At 38.9% G+C, this 25733-nt stretch overlaps 1 protein-coding gene across 2 annotated transcripts in view; it reads left to right on the forward strand.

Moving 5' to 3' along the window:
- Positions 1-24198, forward strand: part of LOC135219497 (protein tamozhennic-like) — a 260440-nt gene extending 236242 nt beyond the window's left edge. For both annotated transcript variants that reach the window (XM_064256309.1, XM_064256310.1), the window contains 2 exons: positions 16305-16429; positions 16745-24198. In XM_064256309.1, coding sequence (XP_064112379.1) covers positions 16305-16429; positions 16745-17803 — 1184 coding nt within the window. In that variant the 3' untranslated portion in view covers positions 17804-24198. The remainder of the gene's footprint in view (positions 1-16304; positions 16430-16744) is intronic.
- The last annotated feature ends 1535 nt before the right edge of the window (positions 24199-25733 follow it).

Consider the following 25733-nt stretch of genomic DNA (forward strand, 5'->3'; position numbering starts at 1 on the left):
ATCAATTGGTTCTGTTGGCCCCGTCTCTTACCCAACAAGCTCCAACACCATACGCAATGTCGCCTGCCTTTAACCCAACCTTTGAGTCTCAGGCATTTCAGCCTTTCAAGAGGTTTGGGAGGGGTGGCAGAGCAAGGGATTCCTTTCGCCAACGTGGCGGGACCAGAGCCTCCGGCCGAGCTAGAGGTTCAAGAACAGGAAGAGGGACAAGACCCTCATCCTCTCAATGAGGACTCTCAGGTAGGAGGCAGGTTGTACCACTTTCATCATCGTTGGGGGTTCAGCAATTGGGCAAAAAGCATAGTATCCAGGGGCCTAGGCTGGAGTGTGATCGAAGGTCCTCCTCCACCCAACACCTTCTATCAAGAACCAACACAGGAGTTGGTAGACTACTCCCAGGAGCTTCTCCAAAAGGGAGCAGTGTTGAGAACCAGGAAACTGAAGTTCCAGGGACGCTTGTTCAGTGTTCCGGAAAAAGGCACCGACAAGAGAAGGGTGATCTTAGACTTGTCCCGTTTAAACTTGTAGATTCGTTGCGACAAGTTCAAAATGCTGACCATCTCTCAGGTGCGAACCTTACTTCCCCGTGGGGCCGTCACCACCTCTATAGATCTTACAAACGCCTACTATCATGTCCCAATAGCTCGGCACTTCTGTCCGTTTCTAGGCTTCAAATTAGGAAAGGAAGCCTTCTCCTTCAAAGTAATGCCCTTCGGGCTCAATATAGCCCCGAAGATTTTTACGAAGCTAGCGGAGTCGGTGGTGCAGGAGCTAAGGTCTCAGGGTATAATGGTAGTAGCGTATCTGGACGATTGGCTAGTGTGGGAGATGGACAAGGACAAGTGTATGAAAGCCACGAAAAAGGTCATGACTTTCCTAGAACACCTAGGGTTCAAAATCAACAGGGGCACGCTCCGCCTGTCTCCAGAGTCAAGGTTCCAGTGGCTAGGTATCCAATGGGACTTGGATTTGCATACTCTTTCCATTCCATCAGCAAAGAGAAAGGAGATTGCAAAGGCGACAAGGCAATTCTTGAAATCCAAAAAGACGTCCAGGAGAAGCCAGGAGAGGATCTTAGGCTCTCTCCAGTTTGCTTCCGTGACAGACGTCCTGCTGAAGGCCAAACTCAAGGATATCGATCGAGTTTGGCGTTCGAAGGCCAATGCAAGGTTCCGGGACAGGCTTGCTGCGTTGCCAGCCATCCTGAAGAAACGTCTTCGGCCTTGGTTGAAGGCATCAAACTTGGCAAAGACAATTCCGTTGCAATTTCCTCCTCCATCCTTAGTGGTGCACACGGATGCGTCTCTGACGGGTTGGGGGGGATACTCGCAGTACGAGAAGGTTCAGGGGATGTGGTCGACTCAGTTCCATAAGCTCCACATCAACGTCCTGGAGGCTATGGCTGTATTTCTTACATTGAGGAAACTTCGCCCGCCAAAGGGGACTCATATCAGGTTGGTTCTCGACAGTGCAGTAGTAGTGCACTGCATAAACAGAGGCGGTTCAAAATCAAGCCATGTGAACCACGTAATGATAGCAATCTTCTCTTTAGCGGCCAAGAACACCTAGCATCTGTCAGCTACTCACCTGACAGGAGTTCAGAACGTAGTAGCGGACGCACTTTCTCGCTCAGTCCCACTGGAATCAGAATGGTCACTGGACTGGAAGTCATTCAAGAAGGTTTGCAGCATAGTACCGGGTCTGGAAGTGGATCTGTTTGCTACCGAGGTGAACCACAAACTCCCATGTTAAGTAGCCCCCAACCGGGACCCTCTGGCCTACGCTACAGATGCTCTGACCATAGATTGGAACCAATGACAGAAAATTTACTTATTTCCTCCAGTGAACCTTCTCCTGAAGGTTCTGAACAAGTTGAGGTCATTCAAGGGTCAAGTGGCACTCATAGCACTACATTGGCCGAAGAGCAACTGGTTTCCTCTTCTAGAATTGGGTCTCCGTCCTCACTCTCTTCTGAACTCGAGCTTGTCACAACAAGTACTAACGAAGACTGTGTTTGATTCCTCAGGTCTTCACAAAACCCTAACTTTGTGGATTTCATGAAGTTTGCAGGACGGAGGGGTGAGGACATAGACCCAGAAAACATTTCGTTCTTGGAGTCAGACAAAAGGGAATCAACACTCCGCCAATATGATTCAGCAGTTAAAAAATTGGCAGCTTTCCTCAATGCGTCCAATATCCAAAATATGTCAGTTAATGTAGCTATCACCTTCTTCAGGAGTTTATTTGAACAAGGTTTGGCGGCTAGCACAATTACAACTACGAAATCAGCCTTGAAAAACGTTTTTCAGATCAGATTTGGTATCAATTTAACTGAGTCTTACTTCACGGCTATTCCGAGGGCTTGTGCACGTCTTCGGCCTGTACAGAGACCGTCGATGGTGTCATGGTTTCTTAACGATGTACTTAAGCTCGCTTTGGATACAGACAACTTGGCGTGTGATTATCAATCCTTATGGCGTAAGACACTATTTTTGTTAAGTCTGGCTTGCTAGGGTTTCAGAGTTGTCAGCTTTATCTAGAGACCCAGGTCATATAGAATTTTTACCTTCGGGGGACGTGTTGCTTTCACCAGATCAGACATTTCTCGCCAAGAATGAGGACCCTTTAGATAGGTGGTCGCCATGGAAAATTGTCCAGCTTCCGCAGAATCCATCATTGTGCCCTGTGCAAACACTGAAGGATTTCCTTTCTAGGACATCTGGCCATTCGAAAGGTCCGCTTTTCATTAGGGAAGCTGGGGGGACCATTTCTCTAAAGGGCATAAGGCAACAAATTTTATATTTTATAAAGAAAGCTAATCCAGGATTATTTCTGAAGGTGCATGACATCCGAGCTATTGCGACAACTATTAACTATTCCAAACATATGTGTTTTGATGATCTTAAAAAGTACACTGGTTGGAAGTCACCCTCAGTTTTTAAATGCCATTACCCTAAGTCCTTGGAGGCTCTTAAATACCCGACATTAGCAGTGGGCAGACCAGTGTCCCCTGCTACAGCATGAACAATTTGCAGTGGCTTTAATTTTTTCTCATTTTCTTTCCACCAGCCTCATTAACAATCTACCTAAGCTACCTCAGCCCATACTATGATGTTCATATTTAGAGTTTTAAGTTCTATTTGTACATATTGTTATTGTATTACAATTTAAATCTGTATTTTTGTAACTGAAATTTATATACATCTTTAGCCTTAAAATATGGTGTCTATTAAGGCTATGATATATTTTTATACTATGTGTATCTTAGTTTATTATATTCTCACACTTTTTAGTTGTTTTTCACTTTCAACCCTTTATTTTTATATTGTCATTTAACTTATATGTCTTTAGCTGGGTGTTTTCTCTGGTACAATTTCACGGAGCAACACGGCTAAGCCCAGAAAAGGGATTTTGATGTAGGAAAAATCTATTTCTGGGCAAGGAAGCCGTGTCGCCTAGTGAAATCCCACCCTGTCTTTCCCACCCTACTTAGTCACCAAGCTAGAATGCTATCTGCAGGTATGCCGACCCTGACGCTACCTTCGCGGTAGCAGGGAGTGAGCCATAGCACGGCTCCCCTTTTCTAAGGAGTTTTGATGTGGAAAAGGCTAATTGGAGAGGCTGCTGTGGTAGTGTTTTGCACTCGCCCCAGATTCATACCGACACCCTTTTAGAAAGGGTGAGCGAGTCAGAATATTCTGGCATGTCCTATTTAGCAGTTATCTGGTATTTTAGCAATAATTTACCTTAGAAATAGCGCTAAAGGAACGTATTTCACTGGGCGACACAGCTTCCTCGCCCAGAAATAGATTTTTCCTACGTCAAAATCCCTTTTATATCTGATTTCTTTATTTTATCTAATAACAATACTTCATTTAGTATTTTCCCTTCATTCTTGAAACTCATTACTACATTGCTACAGTTATTAGTACATGTATCTGTATAGGTATCTGTATAAGCATCTTGATTCTCGTTATATTCACAGTTTCGGTGATCACCATTATTTATATCTGAGTAATTACTTGAATCTGAGTATATATCATCTATATGTGCACATTTCATTGATTCTGTATTCTGTAATGGTGGAAATTCCTCTTTTCTATCGGTTTCTATTTTATCTTGCCTTTCTCATATGTCTCTCTCGCTTGTCGAAACTGTCTCAGACAAATTGATCAGATTTGTGTGAGGCTTTTCTTCGTCAAGCGTAAAACATATGCTCTTCTCATTATCCTGTTTCAGGCTAATCTTTCCTTCACTGCTGTCGAGTATTATACCACATCTCATTAAATTAAAAGAGAATAATACTTGTGCGGGAAAAAATCTGTCTTCTAGAACTAGAAAACTTTCGACAAATTTGTGTGACAGAATGTCTATTTCCAAGTTCACGTTTCCTAGATGGCTAATTTGTTTACCCACTCTTCCCTTTATAACTTTATTTTGACTGAATCAGTTTCTGAAATGCCTAAATATCTGGTTAAAGTTGATTTATCTGTTATATTCACTGTACTGCCTGAATCTATAAGTACAGTACATGTCTTTCCACTTATTGGAATCTTCACAATAGGCAAATCCTTTCTGTTTATTTCTTCTTCTTTCATAGAGAATACTACTACTTTGCTATTTATGTAGGAAAATGCAGATGAACCTTCATTTTCCATACTAGCTATTTCTTCTTTTTCTCTTTTATCATCTTGAAGGGAATTATTTTCTTTCTTCTGTGAAGAGTTATGTGAAATTGGACGGCTGTTATTTACTTCTATTACTTCCTTATTGGTTCCCTTATTGTTGAACCAACTGCTTTTATTTAAATGCCCAACCTTCTTGCAAATTGCACAGTTTCTAGGCTTTCTGCATTCATTAGTGAAATGATTTGTATACCCACAATTTTCACATGCTGCCTTTGGTCTTGCTCCTTGAGCTGAATAGTTTCCTTGACTTGAATTATTTGTGCTTGAAGATTGAACTTGAATAATTTTGTCTTCCTTTCTGGTTAGGATTCCATTTTGTGTTATGGTTTTGGGCATATTTCCCTTGAAAAGGAGTGGATCTATTCCCTGCTTGTCTGGCATTATTCATTCTATTTGAATGGTTATTATTTCTGCCTTTCCTTTCATTTTGTTTTTCTATTACCCCTCCAAATTCCTTGGGAAAATCTATCTCTGCCTCCTGTATTTCTTGTTTCATTGTTTTTAATGTTTGAAGACTATTATTCTTGGGATCAATTTTAATTTTTCAAAAGGCCATCTTTTCATTTTCTCCTAGAACATTATATATGTGCCAAGTAGTTTAAGACATATCTTACATTAACTAATCCCCTTTCATCATCATCAAACTGTGTCTTATCTCCAATGGTGATGTTTGTGGACTTCAAGTCTTCTATTATTTTGTCTGCCATTTTCAACATTTGCGTAGAGCTCAGCCATGGATTTAGGAACTTAGTAATATTATATAATGTATCTTCTTTACTCGCGGATTCCCAGAGCATCAAACAAATTGTTTTGAATTCATCATATTTAGTTAATTTGCTGAAACTACCAGAATTCAAAGTTTTATGTGGATCCCCGTGTTCTAAACTAACAAGCAGCAAGGCTTCATTAATTTTAGCTCTTTCATCTGTTATTCTCTCTGAAGATATGTGGCTGTCAGCATCAGCTAGCCAATGATTAACTGTATATGCTTCTAGCTTACTGTTGTCTGGATGGGAAGCTTCAACTTGTCCACAGAAACGTGTGGCTTTTGTTATTACAGCTGCTTGATTCATTCTTCTGTTTCGAAACGTGTTAGTACTATTAGTAATTATATAATTAGTATTATTGGCACTGTTATGATTATTGTTATTTGTGTTATTAGGGTTAGTATTTTCCTGAATCACCACAGTTTGTGAAATTGGAACTGGGATTCTTCTGCGTCTGTCGGGTGTTGGTCTTAAATTGTATGAGCTATCTGACAGTGGAGTAGTTCGTTAAAGGCTTTATGCATTTCCCCCCCAAAAATTATTCACATATGCCACTCATCATTACACAATAACAAAAAAATCATATATGAAATTGGGCACAAAAGTATCACCAACAATTAGTCAAACAAAATGATTCACAACATAATATTCAAAGAAAAATTATATGTATGGTTCACTATGCACAACAGTACCTTAAAAAAAATTGTCATACACTGTTAATTCAAAGGTATACTAGTATTAATTATATATATTAATATATTTTAAAAATTTTAATATATATATATATATATATATTATATATATATATTGTATATATATATCTATATATAGATATTATTAAATATAATATTATAATATTAATATTAATATATATATATATATATATATATATGTTATATATATATATAAAATTCATTAATTTGAACTCAAAGTGCATAACCTGTTAAAAGAAATTATTCAAACAAATGGAACACAGATGTATTAGTACAGTAGTACCTCAGGATACGAAATTAATCCGTTCCGAAGTGGCCTTCGTAACCTGATTTTTTTCATATCTTGAACCACATTTTACATGTAAATTGCCTAATTCGTTCCAAGCACTACAAAAACACCCCAGTAAATTTTATAATAAAGCTAAATTGACCAATAAACAATGAAATACAACAATTTGGACCATTTAATTCCTAACTTGAACTACATATACTACTAATATGTACTACATACCTTTAAATAAAGTGTATTAGTGTACATGGTACAAGAAATACTGTACATACATACGTATGTAGTAAAATGTGGAACCTTACCTTTCGAGTGAGGCGATCTCCGAAAGTGGCAACAGAGGAGGACAAATGGCAGAAAACATGAACACTTAACTGTACGAAACCCATTAAAAAATGACAGGAAACCTTAACACTAAACTTTACGAAACACATTAACAAATGGCAGAAAACGTTAACACTTAACTTTACAAAAAACTTAAAATAAAAATTTTTTTTTGTCCTTTTTATTTTTACATTTTTTTTTTTACTTTTTTATACTTTATGTTTTTTTTTTACAAAATTTCAATGTCTTCACCACTTTCAACTTTGTTTTTTCGTATCACTTGGATTTTCCTGTTTGCTTACTCCTACTAAAAGGCCTCTTTAAAAAATAACTATCCAAGGAAGATTGCTTCTGCCTGCTTTTCACAATGTTCCTAAAACTACTCAGGCAAATGTCATCGAACTGCGCAAGCATACGACCTTTGTAAGCCTTTTTGGGGTGTCTCTTTTCTACAAATGATTGCACCTTATGAAAAGCAGCTAGAGCATCCTTAATTTCTGCCGTTGTCATAGGATCGTCCTCCTCCTCCTTGCCGCTACTAGAGAACTCTTCTTGAACGATGTTATGTTGCATGGCCTCCAACTCCTTCAGGTCATCTGTTGTAAGCTCCTCTTGGTGCTCCTCAAGAAGGTCATTGATGTAGTCCTCGTCGACGACCAGCCTCATGGACTTGCCGAGTGGAACGATCTCGACAAGATCTGGTTGCGAAACAGTTTCAGGGTCGACAGCAGTTTCTGAATTTGCATCAGCTTCGCCCATGTCGAATCCCTCGAAGTCTCGGGCAGATACAGCATCAGGCCAGAGTTTCCTCCACGAAGAATTCAAGGTTCGCCCCGAAACCTCCTGCCAAGCTTGATCGATGAGTCTGATGCATTTGACAACATCGAAATGCTCCTTCCAAAATTCACGCAAGGTGAGGTTTGTGGTATCGATGTCGAAACATCTCTTGAAAAGATGTTTCGTATACAGCTTCTTGAAGTTCGATATCACTTGCTGGTCCATGGGCTGGAGGAGAGGGGTGGTGTTAGGCGGAAGATAAAGAACCTTGATAAAAGAATAGTCTGCTAGGATATCTTCCTTGAGGCCAGGAGGGTGAGCAGGGGCATTGTCCAACAACAGCAGACATTTCAGAGGGAGGCGCTTCTCTTCCAAGAATTTCTTCACTGTCAGGCCAAAACACAGATTTACCCACTCGGTGAACAAAAGTCTTGTTACCCAGGCTTTTGCATTAGCCCTCCACATCACTGGAAGCTTCTCCTTAAGCACTTTGTGGGCCTCGAAGGCTTGAGGAGTCTCGGAATGGTAGACCAGTAGGGGCTTCACCTTACAATCCCCACTGGCGTTCGAACAAAGTGCGAGCGTAAGCCTGTCTTTCATAGGCTTATGCCCGGGTAGCTTCTCTTCCTGCTTGATGTATGTCCGACGAGGCATTTTTTTTTTCCAAAAAAAGGCCAGTCGCATCACAGTTGAAGACTTGCTGAGAACTGTAGCTTTCGTTGATCGTCATCTCGTTGAACGTCTTAATAAAGGCTTCGGCCGCTTTCGTGTCTGAGCTGGCAGCCTCCCCATGCCGCACCACCGAATGGATGCCAGTCCATTTCTGAAATTTTTCAAACCACCCACGAGAAGCCTTGAACTCTGGGGTTGGCGTCGATGTCCCTTCTCCGTTGTCTTCGGCCTGGGCAATCAAATCGCCGAAAATAGCGCTGACCTTCTGGCAGATTGCCGTCTTGGTTATTATATCGCCAGCAATTTCTTTGTCTTTTATCCATACAAGAAGCAGCCTCTCCATCTCATCATGCACGTGGCTCCTCTTGGGCAAAATAGTCATGCCCTTGGAAGGTGTAGCTGCTTTGATATCTTCCCTCTGCTTAAGGATGGTGCCTATCGTCGACGGATTTCGGCCGTATTCCTTAGCAATGGCACACAACCACATGCCAGTCTCATACTTCTTGATAATCTCCATTTTTGTCTCCATAGAAAGCATCTTCTTCTTGCTATGAACTTCAGCAACTTTCTTGGGACCCGTTACTATACGTAATTAAGTTATGTACTAATTAAGTTCTCACACAACACGATAAAGTACAAAGCGAAATCACTAACACGAATTTACGTTAACAAACGAAATCGTAAATGAACGAACGAATTCCGTGTGCGTACGATAATGATGCGGCTACAGTGTGACCGAAGAACGCCTTTACGTAGATGCACGGTGGGAGAGATGCTGACCAATAGGAGAGCAGGATCTTACGGTGGTGACTAGCATCAGGAACCAAAGGGAGAGCGAGCGGGAGGATGGTGGCGAGTCTACTCAGTTGGTGGTGCACGAGTTTTAAAATTGTTCTCGGTGGTCCAGGCAAATCTCGGGACTTTACAGTAACAACCTTTCGTAACTTGAATTATGTTTGTATGCAGAGGCAAAAAAATCTTCGTATTTGCTTTCGTAACTTGAATTTTTCGTAAGTTGGGACTTTCGTATGTCAAGGTTCCACTGTATTCTAAATCATATATCACCAATTGAGTGTAAAAAAAATAATAAGATTTCTTAGCTATCAAGCATCCCTTAAAAAATTTTTTTTTAATCTTTTTACCCTTATTGAGAGAGAATTAAAAAAAAAATTTTATATTTTCTAAGAGAAAGAATATGCAATCTTTTCACACACACTTATAGAGAGAGAATAAAAGAATTCAGCTTCAGCACACTTGTGTTATTGTCCTTTTTGCTTTGATTCCGATATCACTTTCTCCGTTGTCGAATTCACCTGTTGTGTTTCAAAATCAATCTTGACTGACGCTGTTTTCTCATTTCGTTGTTCAGGAAAGATTCGTCCTTCCTTGTCGAAAATTCTTCAGTAATGTTGATTCTTTAACAGGAATGTTTTCGTTCATCTGCAATGCACTTCTCGGCTCGATGATGATGTCTTCGCGCACTTATTATGCCTTCGTTTCATAACACGCTACAATCTCGTTGTTTCTTTTCTTCGAGGAGAAAACAAAACTGTTCTCGCTGTGGTATAAAGTCTGTGATTGCACTTTTCGTTTACGTCTTCAAGCAGGATTTTATACATAACTTATTCTTCGTCATCGTTATTAATTCTAAGTTCTGTTTGTATGTTGGTATCACTGTTGTAACTCGAAATGTGTATTTATTTAACTATCTTCACTGCACATTATGTCTCCTGGATTCCACAATAGCTGGCACCGTTTTTATGTTGTGCCCTTTTTAAGGTAGTGTTTGAGTGTATGTTCTCTTACCTTCTTCTTTCTTCTTGATGATTGTTCTGCAGTCTGGTTCTATGTTCAACTTTATGCTTCTTCTTAATGTTAGTTCTGGATTAGTAATCTTAGTAGTCTTAGTCTCTCAGGAGAAGTTTGAATGAGACGAACGGTAGAGTTTCTTTTTTTACTGTTGCAAAGAATACAAGTGACAACCACAAAGTTTATAAAGTGAGACTGTGTTGGACCACCGGCATAGTTCTTGCTTCTTTAGTGTACGACGGCTGCCAGTCCTCTCTGTCTTCTTCTGGCGTTCTGAAATTCAGCCACCTTTGGTTCGAATTTGGTCCAACCTTCTAAGATGGTGTAGATTCTAATTCTCCGCCCAAATAGATTCTTGATTCGTGGAGCGGATATTTCCCTTATCTTTCCCCATCCCATTTTAGGTGGGGTTAACATGTTAATTCCTCCTCTTCCAGACAGAGTCAATAATTTAACATGTTAATACCTCCTCCTTGAGGTGGAGCTGCATTCTTGATAGAAGCTGAGTAAGTCTGGTGTGAGGTCACAGGTCAAAGATTTTATGGTCTTAAGATTTTAATTGTGATGGTGTTATGATCCAACTTCAAGTGACTTAAGGTTTTGTTACGTCTAGGCATGTTGATCGAATCCGGGCTCACACACCAAAGCTCAATTCTCTCTCTCTCTCTCTCTCTCTCTCTCTCTCTCTCTCTCTCTCTCTCTTCTCTCTCTCTCTGTTTTTACGCTACCCTATCTACTATTATTTCTTATAGCTATCATTACAGGTGGATGCTTACAAGTTGTGTTTGCTTACCCAGCTCTGTCAAGAGGACAAATTGCATCTCGCCTATGGTGTGAGGTTCTAGAGGAAAGAAGCATGCGAGAATGACTGGCTTCTCCACCTTCATCTCCTCATCCTTCAGGTTAAGGATAGGACTCGAACGTACACTTGCTGGTTGGGTAGTTAATGTGGTAGCTTGCACATCAAGTTTCCTTTCTAGTTCTCTTATCAGAATCATAGAAGCAATCCCGCTTCTTCCTCTAGCAAGGGGAGGAAGGAGACTGGCAATAATGCAAACCCATCCCAGAACTTTGCATTAATGCCTCCAACTCTAAATATTTTTCCAGCCCTATTTCAGATGAGTCACGATTCCTTGCTCATTTCGAAAAGGTCCAGAAGTCTGACTGTTGATCGTACAGTTCCTATACTCCGATCGAATTGTCAGATGCAGGGCACTTCTTCCTCTTACAACCAGGAGGAATAGCTCAGTTCCAGAGTCTGACCCACATTCCTCCCACCAATCAGTGAGTCTTCCTGATGTAAAGGACCAAATGTTTGTATATCGTGTAGGAACAAATCACAATTTTTGAAAGTAAATTGTATTTTTCCTAACTATACAAACCTGAAGTCCTTTACATTAATGCCCACCTCGTGCCACCCCTCAATATGTAACTGGGGCTGAAAGGGAAAGTGAAGTGTTTACAATTTACTTTCAAAAATTGTGATTTTATTATCTTTATTATCGCTTTATTCCATAAAGTGAATCATCATGTATGTTGATGGTTAAGCCATAGGGCCAAGGCTAGCCTACCAATACACATGTAATAATTTGAGGGTTGATTTTTAGAATTGTAGTATGTATAAGACGACCCCCCAATTTTTAGAGGTTGTGGCAGAATCACAAGCTAGAAAAAAAACAAGTGGCAAAAACCTCCCCACATTAACCTAATCGATCCAGCTGCCAAACCCACCCTCAGTCTTCTTTACACAACAAAATACAGCAGGACAATTGACCTACACCTATACAAAAAAAAAAAAAAAAAAAAAAACAAAAACTCAAAACACATGTACTTACTAATCAATCCAGTTACTTCGGGCTATCCTGTGCTGTCTGCCGTCAAGGTCGCAGAGATATCAACCACAACAAAGACCACAACCCAACAGCAAAACAACACCCAAGGACTACAACCCAACAACCAAGGACCACAACAACATAACAACAACCAAGGAACATAACCACAACTCAACACAACAATCAAGGAACACAACAACAACCAAGGAACAAAACCACAACTCAACAATACAAAAAAAAAAAAGAACACAATCACAACCCAAGACCACTGCACAACCAATCACCAACAACACAAAAGGCAACATACACACCCACTAACAACATCAAGGAATAATAACAACAACCCTCAACCACAATCACATACAACAAAAACTCAGGAACTCAAAAGCACAATAAATCCAACAATACAGCCACAACAACTCTTAAGCAACAACACCAAACTCACAACAAATCAATAAAACAAATTAATAACACACAAAACTCAACTGACTTTCAGTTCCTCCAATAACTGTTGTCAACACTACTGTCACCAGCTCTCACCAAAGACTGACTGAAAACTCACTAAAACAGAACTCTGATCTCTACCAGTAGACACACCCAGAACAGAATCGCCAACAGCCAATACAGTCGCTAACCATCCAACCACCAATTTCTCTCTCTCTCTCTCCTCTCTCAACTCTCTCCGTCTCTCTCCTCTCCCCTCTCTCCATCTCTCTCTCGTCTCTCTCGTCTCTCTCTCTCTCTCTCACATCACACACACACACACACACAGACGTTGTCAAATGGAACTCCATATTTCCTCCCCCGTTACATTTGAACATGTCTCCTTTCACTCACAACACCCACACTTAAATAGCCTTCCGCAACACCCACGGATGTTAGGACGCAGGTCCCCTGGATATTGTTTGAGGGCCCTCATACACACACTCAGTTACAACACCATCAACTTCTCCCAGACCACTTCCAGTCAGACTACCATTACTATCTCCCTCACTACCATCCTCCCAAATCCCATTCACTATCTCAACTACCCCTTCAAACTATTGTCTGAACATCTCTCGTAACTCTGCCACCAAATCACTTACCTCATTTACACTCCTGCTAAACTCCCGAAGAGACTCATTCATACTGCCAACTCAGCCTTACCACTCATTCATACTCCTGATTCCCTTCCCGATGAAACTTCACTAAACCCTGACAATTCAAACCCACACACACTATACGTATCATTCCTCCCATCGAAGTCATCTGTATTACACGCCTTATTCACCATTTTTACCCTAACACTAACTCCTCTATTATGCAGTTGACGTTTCTCCTTCTTCCTCTTTCTTCCATACTCAACCAACACTAACTGCCGATCTTCCAGACCCATTTGCTCACTGATACTTGGCTCACATTTATTCACCCTCAACCACTCACTCATCACATTCTGTGGCATACTAGAGGACCAACCCAACTGAATCCCCTTCTCACTCAGTTTCCCAAATTCGCAGCCTGACTCATCCTCTTTTGCCTATACACACTCGCCACATGACCTTCCATTCCACATACAACACACTTCACACGCTGTTCTTTACACATCCTAGCATAATGGCCATTCGACCCACAGTTGCCGCAAACTATGTCCATATGGGTACCCCGACATCCACTAGCTATGTGCCCTGCCTGTCCACACCTATAACATTTAATATTCCTGTCTTTCTTACTCTCACTCACCAAATGCCCTCTTTGCCCACACCCAAAGCACGCTCCTAACGCCCATCGACATTCATTCTTCCTGTGTCCTGGCTTACCACATCTATAACACTGCTGCTGCTCTCGCTCACAACTAACTGACCCTACTCTTCCAACACTTGCACTCCTATCTCTTTTTGGGCTAACTACACTCACGTTACTTGCCCTAATGCTCCTATCTACCACTTGCTCTGCCATTCACCTCGGCCCTTCCAAAACTGCCTCCCTATAGCTTATAAACTCTGGTACAACCTCAGCTACTTCAGTCCTAACACACACTTCTACTCTCTTTCATACCCCTGTCCAACTTGTAATCCTCTACTATTTCTAAAATGTCGTTCCATGTTAACCTTTTATTCGTCCATCGCATTGTCTCCTTACGTTTCAGATTTATAAACTCATATACACTCTGGTACAGTCGCCATCAACTTTCGCACTAACTCCTTACACTCATTCATCCCTTCGTCCCCAAACTTTTTCCTGGCTAATGTTTCTAACCTACAGACATACATCGACAACGACTCACCAACATTCATTCTTGCCTCTTCAAAATCTTTCTTTTTCCTATACGTATCTAACGCTACTCTTTATCCTCTTTGCCTGTTCTACAATCTTAGCTTTTACACTCTCATAAGGCACATTTCCAACACTCATCATTACCCCATACATACTCAACAAGAATCCCGTCAAAAAGCTACCTAACTCTCTTGCCCAGACTCTCTTGTTATCCCCATACTTTGCCTCACAATACCTCTCATATTCTTTAAAAAAGTCCCCTATGTCCCTACTACCATATTCCTCATATTGTGCACATCAGGGTACCCCTCTCATATACACAGCCTTTTGTACCTCTTGCTCACTCTCACTCTCACTTTCGCTACTTCCATGCTGACCCCTCTTTCCCTCTTCCAAATACAGCGAATCCACTTCCATACTCACGTCCATACCCCTGACTACGCTCTTCTTACCCTTCTTCTTTCTACCTACCTGTTTCCACTCACCGCTATCCAAATCACTGTCAGCCCTTTCAATGTATTCTGTCCTAATCTCATCCTGTCCGTCACCCTTACTAACCTTCTTTCCCTTTGTCTTCTTTTCCTCAGCCCCCTTCTTATTCTTGTCCTCAGGTTTATCCTTATCCTGTGTCTTCCCCTTCTTTCCCTTCCTTACCTATCAGAACCAAATCACCTTCGTCACTCGTACTCTCATCCACTCGCTCTTTCACTTTCTTTACCACTCCTAGCCCGTCACAAGACCCAGTAGGCCTACCTCCTACAGCTCCCTCTCCCACGAATTCCTGCATCATCTCTTGCACTGCATTCATCATTACCCCCAATTTTTCATCCATTTTCTCAACCCTTCTCTCTTCCGCTCCTTTCACCTCTTCTTTCATTTCCACTTTCGCGCTCCTTAGCATTCCTCTCATTTCCTCTAACTCCCTCTTCTGCTCCTCACACTCTACCCTCAACCTCTCATTCTCCACTTCCAACCTTCCCTTAGCTTCCCTCGCCAACCTCAGCTCCTCCTTCAGCCTCTCTATCTCCTTCAACCCTTCCATCCTCAATTTCTCTACCAATCAAACAACTCACTACCCCAATTGCCCTGCAGCTGCCGCACCAATAGTACCTGTTCAGGCGCCAAAAAATAATGTGGCGGGATCACAAGCTAGAAAAAAAACAAGTGGCAAAACCCTCCCCACATTAACCTAATCGATCCAGCTGCCAAACCCACCCTCAGTCACACTTTCTTCTTTACGCAACAAAATACAGCAGGACGATTGACCTACACCTATACAAAAAAAAAAAAAAAAAAAACTCAAAACACATGTACTTACCAATCAATCCAGTTACTCTGGGCTATCCTGTGCTATCTGCCGTCGAGGTCACAGAGATATCAACCACAACAAAGACCACAACCCAACAGCAAAACAACACCCAAGAACTACAACCCAACAACCAAGGACCACAACAACATAACAACAACCAAGGAACATAACCACAACTCAACACAACAATCAAGGACCACAACAACACAACAACAACCAAGGAACAAAACCACAACTCAACAATACAAAAAAAAAAAAAAGAACACAATCACAACCCAAGACCACTGCACAACCAATCACCAACAACACAAAAGGCAACATACACACCCACTAACAACATCAAGGAATAATAACAACAACCCTCAACCACAATCACATACAACAAAAACTCAGGAACTCAAAAGCACAATAAATCCAACAATACAGCCACAACAACTCTTAAGCAACAACACCAAACTCACAACAAATCAATAAAACAAATTAATAACACACAAAACTCAACTGACTTTCAGTTCCTCCAATAACTGTTGTCAACACTACTGTCACCAGCTCTCACCAAAGACTGACTGAAAACTCACTAAAAACACAGAACTCTGATCTCTACCAGTAGACAACCCAGCCAGAACTCACCAACAGCCAATACAGTCGTTAACCATCCAACCACCAATTACTCTCTCTCTCTCTCTCTCTCTCTCTCTCTCTCTCTCACACACACACACACACACACACACACACACACACACACACACACACACACACACACACACACACAGACGTTGTCAAATGGAACTCCATAACTCCTCCATAAGGTGAGTTTTAAGATTTAAAGGTCTTATATGTGGAGATATAGTGTTTAAAATGAAAAATTTTGCAGGTAAAAGTGTGAGTAGTTTGGGCTTGGGTGCACCTGCCGGGCAGGTACCCACAGCCAAACTCATTGATTTGGACTCCTCCCTTGAAGCACTACCATCCCCTAGAACATCCCAAATGCTTCCAAAGGTACACAGTTGTTCAGCTTTAGTATTGGCATGCGTTTGGTACATGATATATTTAGCACTAATGTTATCTTCACTCCCTTGAAATGGAAAAATTGCCATATAAGATGTAATGCACAAAAGTAACTAAGTTCATGAGTATATTGCTAAAATCATTGTAGTTCGTAATTGTTTTTATCCTGAATAAACTACTGTTTGTGAGGAAAGAAATAAAAATTTTGAGGGACTGCTCTGTTTTGGTCATTGGTGGTAACAAATTTTTTTATTTTTTTTACCTCTGATGAAATAAGAAAAAGACCCTTTGATTTTATTTCTTCAGGTCATCCCACATAAACGCAGCTCTAAGTCATCTGGGAGTCGCCCTTTACCGCCTTTAGATACTGCTGAGCCTTGCCCACCTCCACCACCACCACCAGAAGTATTCCAAGCTGGCACCTTAGATGAGCATTTGGAAGCAACTCTTTCAATTGTGAAAGATCCTAACAGGAATTCTTCTATTCAGATGACCCCTAATGAGCAAGGTTCCAGTTCATGGGAGACTTGGGATTTTGTGTATCGGGGCTTGGAAAAGAGGGGTTACAATAAGGACATAGGTGATCGTGGAGACATTCTCCATCAGATGACAAGGCAGAACTTGTATTCAGAGGCTGTTTCAGGAAAGAACAATAAAAAGGAAGGCGGGAAAATTAATAAACCATTGACAATCAATCAAGCATTACAAGCATTAGTCCTGAATGATAACAGGGAAAGAGTAGAGAGACCATCAAGCTCTAGCAAAAGCTCTCATTCATTGTCTCATGGTGCTGGCCCTGATGTCTTCCCAAACCTCACTAAACGGAACAGCCTATATGATAATATATCTGCTGGATTTGAGACAGCACCTCAAGATAGTGATGATTATGAGGACCGAAAGCCAGTATTGAAGAAGACAAGTAACTTGTTGAGAAATGATAATCGATTAGATTATGCAAACAAGAACAATATCAGTAACTCGTCCTCACCTCGAAGTATGAGTATAAGCAGCAAAAGCACCCACTCACGGCAAGAACTACCATCGGAGACCTCACGCTCCACTACAACTGCTCTAACTTTACAGCAGGCAAGTATTACCACAAGCACTCCTCAGTCAAAAGAAATGCAGCCCTCTCGAGATGACAGTCTACAGAGTCCGTGGTCCTGCACAACATGTACTTTCCTTAATGATAAGGGCCGCTCTGCCTGTGACATGTGCGGCAAGTCTCGCGTCCCAGGACCAGAAGCAACACCCCTCATATCGGGGGGCCGTCAGTGTCCTCAGTGTACCCTCATAAATGAGAGAGATGCTCAAGACTGCTCTGCATGTGGTGTACATTTGGAAGGATCCTCTACTTACATTTAAGAAGGTGTATGTGGATAATATGCTAAAGAAATAATGACAGCCAAAGCAATCATCATGTAGTTTCCAGTCAGATATGAAATACTGAATTTGCCAAATCACCACTGTTTACCTAAAATTAAAGTGCAGTATGAGAAGTTAACCTTCGTGTTTATCATCTTGTTCAGTATTATAATACCTAACAAATCTACCAGATGGTGAGGTATGAAGATTAAGAATTGTATTCCTTTAGTGCAAGATAAAATTTTTGCTCTGTAAGTAATCCTTTGCATTTATTTTGCTTGTTATGTACTGGATAAATAATGATAACATGTCAAAACTGATAAGTAAACATGCATTACACAGATGATGCTTATAGGTAGGTTGGGGTATTACTATCACAAAGGATAGTGATAATATTTTGTTATTTTTGGCATGGAATAGAAAGCAGCAGTAGTATTCCTTCTAAACATGTAATAATTTGTTATCATTTTTCAAGCTTAAAGGCCAGCTAGAGAGTTTGAAGAGTTTTCCAATGATTGATTAGCATAATTTTGTACACATTTGAAATGGCAATATTGCATTCTTTTTCATATACTGGAGTTCGTTGTAGCAGTTGGAATGTATAAAAATTGCTTGTTTGTGGAGTGCATAAGGATCTGTTTTGTTTTGGTATGAATGTGAGTATTAATGTAATGTATAGAGAGCTGTTGATTCATGGAATGTGCAAGGAATGTTTGAAATCTCCAAGTTATAGTTGTACGATGACATATCTAAATCTTGAGATGTTGAAAAGGATGTCTTCTGAGTGCTACTTCAAATATGTATATTAAACTTTAACCTAATTGTTTAAAGGTTTTTTTTACTATTCAGCCTGATATTTGATGTGTTGTTGCAGAATCTTTTTGGTACTACACACCAACAGTGATTGTGAAATGGCTGTCAGTGTAATGGAATGTTTTGTCAAAATGTATCAAGCATCATACATGATAGGATGTGAAATGCACTTACCCATTAATGATAAGGCTTTATTTTCTGCACATTTTCTGTACAAATGTCAACAGTCTTCCTGAAAGTGAGTACTGAATCCCTTCTTTTTTATTGAGATTTTGCTGATACTTAAAGGGAATGTATATGTTGAGACCATCTGTCATAAACATAAGGCACAGTTATGTAACTGGTTGGTTTCTGGAGATTTGCTAGGTATTTCTAGTTTTCTGAACTTTTAAAAGCAATTTTTTTAAACTATGCAGCTATTGCTTATCCTCGTAAGTTCCTCATTATAGATTGTGCATAATGGGTTTGATTTCACACCTAAAGGACTTTTGAATGTTTATTTTGGCCTAGAAATGTGTAGTTCAGTACAGTACAGCATATAGTTTTTTATTGTGATATTTATTTTCCTTTGTAGCATTTCCCGTTTTGACTGATTACAGGCAGTCCCCAGTTTACAGTGGGGATTCCATTCGTGAGACATGTCGTAAGCCGAAAATCATTGTAAGCCTGAACATCATCAAAAATCCAAAGAAAACCTTACTTTTAATGCTTTCGGTGTATTAAAACTATGCAAACTGCATTTTTATTGCATTTTTCATAAAGAAAACCTTCAAATATTGATTATTTTGCCTTTTTGTAGTCTTATTTCTTCCGTCAGATCGGTGTTAGAACCCTGGAACATGCGTCGTAAACCTGGAAATAATGTCTGAATAAAATCGAAAAGCGGCGTAACTTCAGAATGCCGTAAGCTGAAACTGTCATAAGGCGGGGACTGCCTGTACATTTTGTATTTCTTTTCTTTTGCTCTACTCAAGTCATTTTATCGTAGATTTTATTTTTTACTCGTCATATATTTCACTACCTTCTTAAAGGGCATTTTGCACAATTCTTCATTTGTTGGTTTTGTTACAACTTTATCATTATTATTAGGGAATTTTCCCAGCAATATTGCACCTAGACCAGTCTTGCTCCTCTTTTGATGTATTTATTCTGTCTACTACTCATGTTGAAAAACTGTCTCATGTCTTCAACCCATTTTCATTTTTATACTATTCCTTTTTGAGGAAAGTTAGAAGTGTATATTAAGTGGACGTGTAATGCTTTCATTTAGCCTTCATCTAGACTTTTCATATGTGTATGAGCTGTTTTTTAGTACATCTCTGATATGTAATAGTATTAGTTAAATTCTATAATAGTAATAGTAAAACTGATACCATTTCTTTTTTTTTTGCCTGTCATGCAAGTCCCCATTGGTTTTGAAATTAATCATGCTTTTTTTCTGTTGGTGGTTTGCTTTATTCTTGGAAAAATATGTGATGTAGCATGTTCTTACATTTATTCACACCACAGTACTTTACTCCTTCTCAGTATAAATGTATTGTGTATCATTCACATTTTTCAACATGGGTGAAATATTGGAAAGTTCCTAGGGTTAAAGGATTGGTGGTCCAGCTTTTGCAATATTAAGTATTTTAATTATTTTTGATTTCCAAGCTCATCTAGTGGTGTTGAAGGTGCCCAAATTTCATCCTAATTAGTCAGGACAACAATTGGCTGGAGATGGGTAAAACTGCCTCTGCACTTCATATACAAGTACCTACCACCAAGGCATATAACACTGCTCACACCTTAGCATTTGCAATTACACAATTGTATTTTTTTCCTTACAATTGTCTTTTTTTTCTTTATCTCCTAGTTAGGGGAACTTTATTGTTTGTCCTGCTGAACAATTTGCTTATGGTAATGGCACTTAGAAGGCTGGTTGTGTTATCCATAAAAACAAAAATCCTCCAAAATTAGCTTTTAAATATTTTATAAGCCCTTGAAATCTCTGCTTTTAGTAAGGTACACTAAAACTGGCCTTATTTTCATTTTGTTACTATTATTAATATACTTTATTATATGAAATTTCTGATTGATCTGTCAATCTTTCATACAAATAATACAGTAGTATGTTTTCTACAATTTTCTGAGGTTAGTAAACTAACTAAAACTGGAATTTGGTCCTCAAACCAGTGTCATTCAAATTGCACACAGCGCCTCAGTGGCGTGATTGGTATGGTGTTGGCATCCCACCTCAATGATCGCGAGTTTGATTCTTGGCCATTCCATTGAGGAGTAAGGGATGTGTATTTCTGGTGATAGAAGTTCACTCTCAACGTCACGTAAAGCCATAGGTCCCGTTGCTGAATAACCACTGGTTCCATGCAACATAAAAATGCCATACAAACAAACAAACAAATTGGACACCTTTACTTTGCAGAAGCACAATAAAAATGATTGTCTGTAATATAAACAAAATTAAGTACTGTAATTGTTTTTCTGTATACAGTATTATGTAAGGATATTGGTCCTTTAGGTGAATAATGCCATGTATAGTCTTCTACACTTACAACTTTATTGTCCTAGAATCAGTGAGTTTACCTTAAGGAAAAAAGCTTTAAAGGAGTGTTGTTTTTTAATTATTGTTATTATTAATTAATGAATCAACTAACTGTTATCCTTGGAGATTGATGTGTGAGTGCATATATTGTGTTTTTGTGGCGTAGTGATGGACGAAAATTGTTGATTTACTGGTATAGGTTGTGCCAGTGTATTTATAACTGCACTATCACCCTGTTAATGGAAGTCCTCCCTGGGTATTGATAGATGTTCAATAAATATTTTTCTATATAATAGGAAAGGGTACAGAAGTATTGTAGTTAACTAGATGGGGCTTAAAATTTTTGTCTACTCTGGTTTCTTTAAATTTTGCATCACAGGCATAGTTTTGTAGTGATTATGGCTGGAATAATGCTATTCTGCATTTCATTTAGGATGTGAAATGTGTTTATCATCACCTTTATGTAATGGTATGAAATAAATATATTTAAGATGCAGTGAACCATAACTCTTCAGATGATCATAGGTTATATTTTGCTGCCTAGAAGGGTTCTTTACTTGCCGTTGATACAAATGAGTGAGTGAGTGAGTGGCCTTTCTGTTATTATTTATGGTATAAATGTGAATTATCATATATCATCAACGCAATAAGAAGTATAGAAATGAACACCTCATCCTGCAGGGTTGCAAATGTCCATGGCACAGCATAGCACTGTTGTTCAGAAAGCAGAGGTTTATATGATGGCGGGTCGCAACGTAGTCCTGATAGAGAGGGAAGGGGTCAATTGGTACTTGGCTTCTCCATCAACATGCCTCTTGTCTCATTTTTATCTGTTGGCCAGTCTAATGATTTGGTTTTTTATAGCAGTGGCAAGTGATGTACATTTTGGTACAATGATGCATATCGAACAGTTCTGCGTAGTTGTACTTTTGTTATTTATAAGAATAGATGTATTTCTCCAATTTTCCCCACTGTAGGATTCTATTCCCTGAAGCTGATTGAGAAAATGATAATTGATGTTATTTGGTTGTGTTTCTGTGATGTACTGAGGGTCTAATAAAGATTGGAGATGTTCTCCAATTTCTGTGTGCAATTGAAACACAATTGTTGATCAGGAAGTCACATCCTTCTGAACATTAAAGTGTTTGTGTTGAAATATCTGAAGCTAGTAGCCAAGGTTCCCAACATTTTATTCTATATTTTCATAACCATGATTTGGGAAATATTATTTTGAGCCTGATCTTGTGTCCTTGATATTCATGCTTTGAAAATTATGAATAGTTTCTTTGCATGTTATTTCAAGAATGATGATTCATAATGATAAATAGTAATAATTCTCACAGGTATCTCACTGCTTTGCCCTGAATTCAGTAAGAATATATATAACATTTCCATATTAAGATGATTTCCAATGTATAATTGAAGCTTCACACTGAAAATTGGTAATCGTTTGGTCCAGATTATAAGAATATATGCAACATGTCTTCATAAAATTTCCATTTTTATCTGCATCACGGTTGAGTAAAAAAAAAAATATATATATATGAATGTTTGATGTGTTCTGTATTGATTTTGTGACCATTGGGTCAGTTTGGGGTGTACAACATTCTCAAAAAGGTAAAGTTTTATTTTGTTGGATAGAGTATAGTGTTTCCCATTTGTGCTCCTTTGCGAGCTGAATAAGTTTGTTGACAAAGTAAGGCAATTTTGATTTACAATATTCTTGACAGTAAAGAATAAAGTGCGTTTTGTGTTCATACGATTTTAGTGCTGACTTAGAAATTTTTTTCTTTTGAGATTAGTTCTTGTTTCACTTACGCAAAGTGAAAATTGCTTCTCAGCTAAACCATGAAATGAAGACGACCACCAGAGAAACCTTAAGGTCTAAGATATATGAGGCGTCCAGCGCTAAAACCCACACTCGCCACATTTTAAAAAACGGAGAAAAAGGCCTTTAAATGTGTACATTTAAAAAGACCATAACTATTTTATTTTTCAAGATATTTTCTTCAGGTTTGAATTTTTGGAATGTTTAAGACCCCAAAAATATGATGTTATATATGAACAAAAAATTAGACTGTGCACAATTTGATTGACTGATTGATTGTATGATTGATTGTACAATTGATGAGCAAAATTAATGCTGAAATTTACTAAAGTACAGATCGTATAATGCAGAATTGAACCATATTCTCATCATCAAAATATACACTCACTTACACCATTCGAAAGAGGAAAGAAGGGGGATTCCAGATGTACAATAAAATGCATTTTTCAAATTTGTGGCGAGTGTGGGTTTTAGCACTGGACGCCTCATATTATGGGGCTTTCTTTTATGCCTTTTAGTCTTCAGTATTGGTTCTGAATTTAAAATTTTTATATAATTCAATCACTCACTTTTTTGGTACATTTTAATTAGCTCTTTATTGCATGCACTGTTACTCTGCATATAGTTTATTTGTCAACCTATAAAGATAATGGACTTTTGACATTTTTGAGTATTAATACAAAATCATTTTGAGTGCATTATAGATCTGGGCATAGCCAGAGATTATCACATATAAGGCCTAAGGCTGTGGGGCAGTACAACAAAGATGAAGTTAAATTTCTATAAGAACTAGTTCTTGTTTTATGAAAGTTGAAGAACAATTATAACTTTGCTGTGATTCTTCTGACCCCCTGTTATAGGAGGAATTGATTTTGAAGTACCAAACATTTCATTTTTATTCTTCCAATGTCAGTGTAATCAGGTAAATGTAGTGTTTTGCAGTAGAAATTATTATGACTACTGGGAGGAATGTTTTAAGTGGTTTTGTGCAGAATTCATTGAAAAGTTAATTATTTATTTGGGTTTTCTTCAAGGGTTGAGTTTGCCTTTCAGCCAACAAGGTTTGTTGATTCAGCCTTTTCAGGTGACCCTACAATGTAATATAGTATGTTCAGTATGCATTGATATATATAAATATATATAAATATATAAATTATAGATATACTGTATGAATACCAAGTGCCCATAATAAAGATATTATAATTAAAGATAGTGAAAGCTTTAATTTCTTTCCTAAAATGATGTAATAAGTTTAAGTGATTATTTTGCATGGATTAGAAAGTGACCCCATGACGAAAGTACCACGTTATTGTTATAAATATGAATTTACAACTGGATAAACTGTCCTAGTGTTAGGTATGATTTTTTTTTTATCTTCAACAAAATTTTCACTAAATTTAATTACTGATCTGCAATAAAGATTAATGTTTTCACCATCTGTAATGAGTGTCTGGTCAGTCATACACTAACGTGTGGTAACTATGGTGTGGTTGACCTACCACATTGATAATTGCTGTGTAACATCAAGTATAATAGTACTTCATTTTGTTCCATTCTAACAGATGACAGCCAAAGAGTTTGCATTTCTAACTATAAACAAGTATTCCAAGAGGTTGAATGCTCGGATGTTAGCCTAACGATTTCTGCAGTCACAGTACACCTAAATTAGTAATCAAGAATTGTAGCAAAATTTCCAAAATGTCAGCTCTTAAGGCATGACCCTCAGACTGCCTGACCATTTGAAAATTGTTCTAAGTGTAAAGTGTTGATGCCAAAGTGAATAAACCTCTGTGACAACTACAGTACCTTGTATCAGAGACAAAATTCAGTGTTGCTGAGGAAAAGTGGACAAGTGAATAAAGCTGGGGAGAACAACCAGTTTGTATGAAGGTATTAGTATGGCTAAACCTCTTCCTGCAGCTAAACATGACAAGGCCTGACAGTTCCTCTTCAAGGCATTTCAGGAGCCAGTGTACTGAACACCTTAAAGGTGTTGAGTGTGGACACTTTACGGGGTACTTGTCAAAACTCCTAAGTATTTTTACTGTTAACTACATGAAAATATCTTTACCCCAGAAGGAGTTCACTACCGACTTGCAAATGTTGACTGCTTTTGTTTTGTTTAAGGGTGCTGCCGCAAATGTTGGCTGCTTTTGTTTTGTTTAAGGGTGCTGCCATTTTTCTGACTACCCTACTGCTGTTGACTCTTGGCAGCAGTTGAAATGGGACTTCAAGGGTCCAGTTTTTAACGGTAAATGATACATCTTGCTGGGAGAGTATTTACAGACTGGGAGTGCTCAGCCAGGTTCATTTTCCTGCTGAAACTACTACTGCAATTAGTGAGAAATCTGTTAGTGTTATATAGTTTAAATTGGTCACTATAATTGTCTAAAGTTCAAGGTGTTGTGATACTATACTTTCTGGATGAATTGACTGAACTGAAATTCTGTTAAGTGGAAGTTTCTGGTAACAATTTCATCAAGTTACAAATGTGCATGTAGAGAAATCTAACTTCTTGGCCAGAGCTCTGAGGTAAAACTAGGATTCCAGTATCTCCTACATCATCCTGGATGGAATGAAGCTAGGTAATGTTTTGCAACGAAAACCCCCCTACATTAAATTTTTACCGTAAGAAGACTGCAAGAGCCGAGTTTGTTGGAGAAACAAATAATAACTAAAATTTGGTGAAACATAGCAAACAGAATGTAGTAGGAAATATGACATTTTTATAATAAAATTTTATTTAT

This window comes from Macrobrachium nipponense, chromosome 1 (assembly GCF_015104395.2).
Source record: "Macrobrachium nipponense isolate FS-2020 chromosome 1, ASM1510439v2, whole genome shotgun sequence".
NCBI lineage: Eukaryota > Metazoa > Arthropoda > Malacostraca > Decapoda > Palaemonidae > Macrobrachium > Macrobrachium nipponense.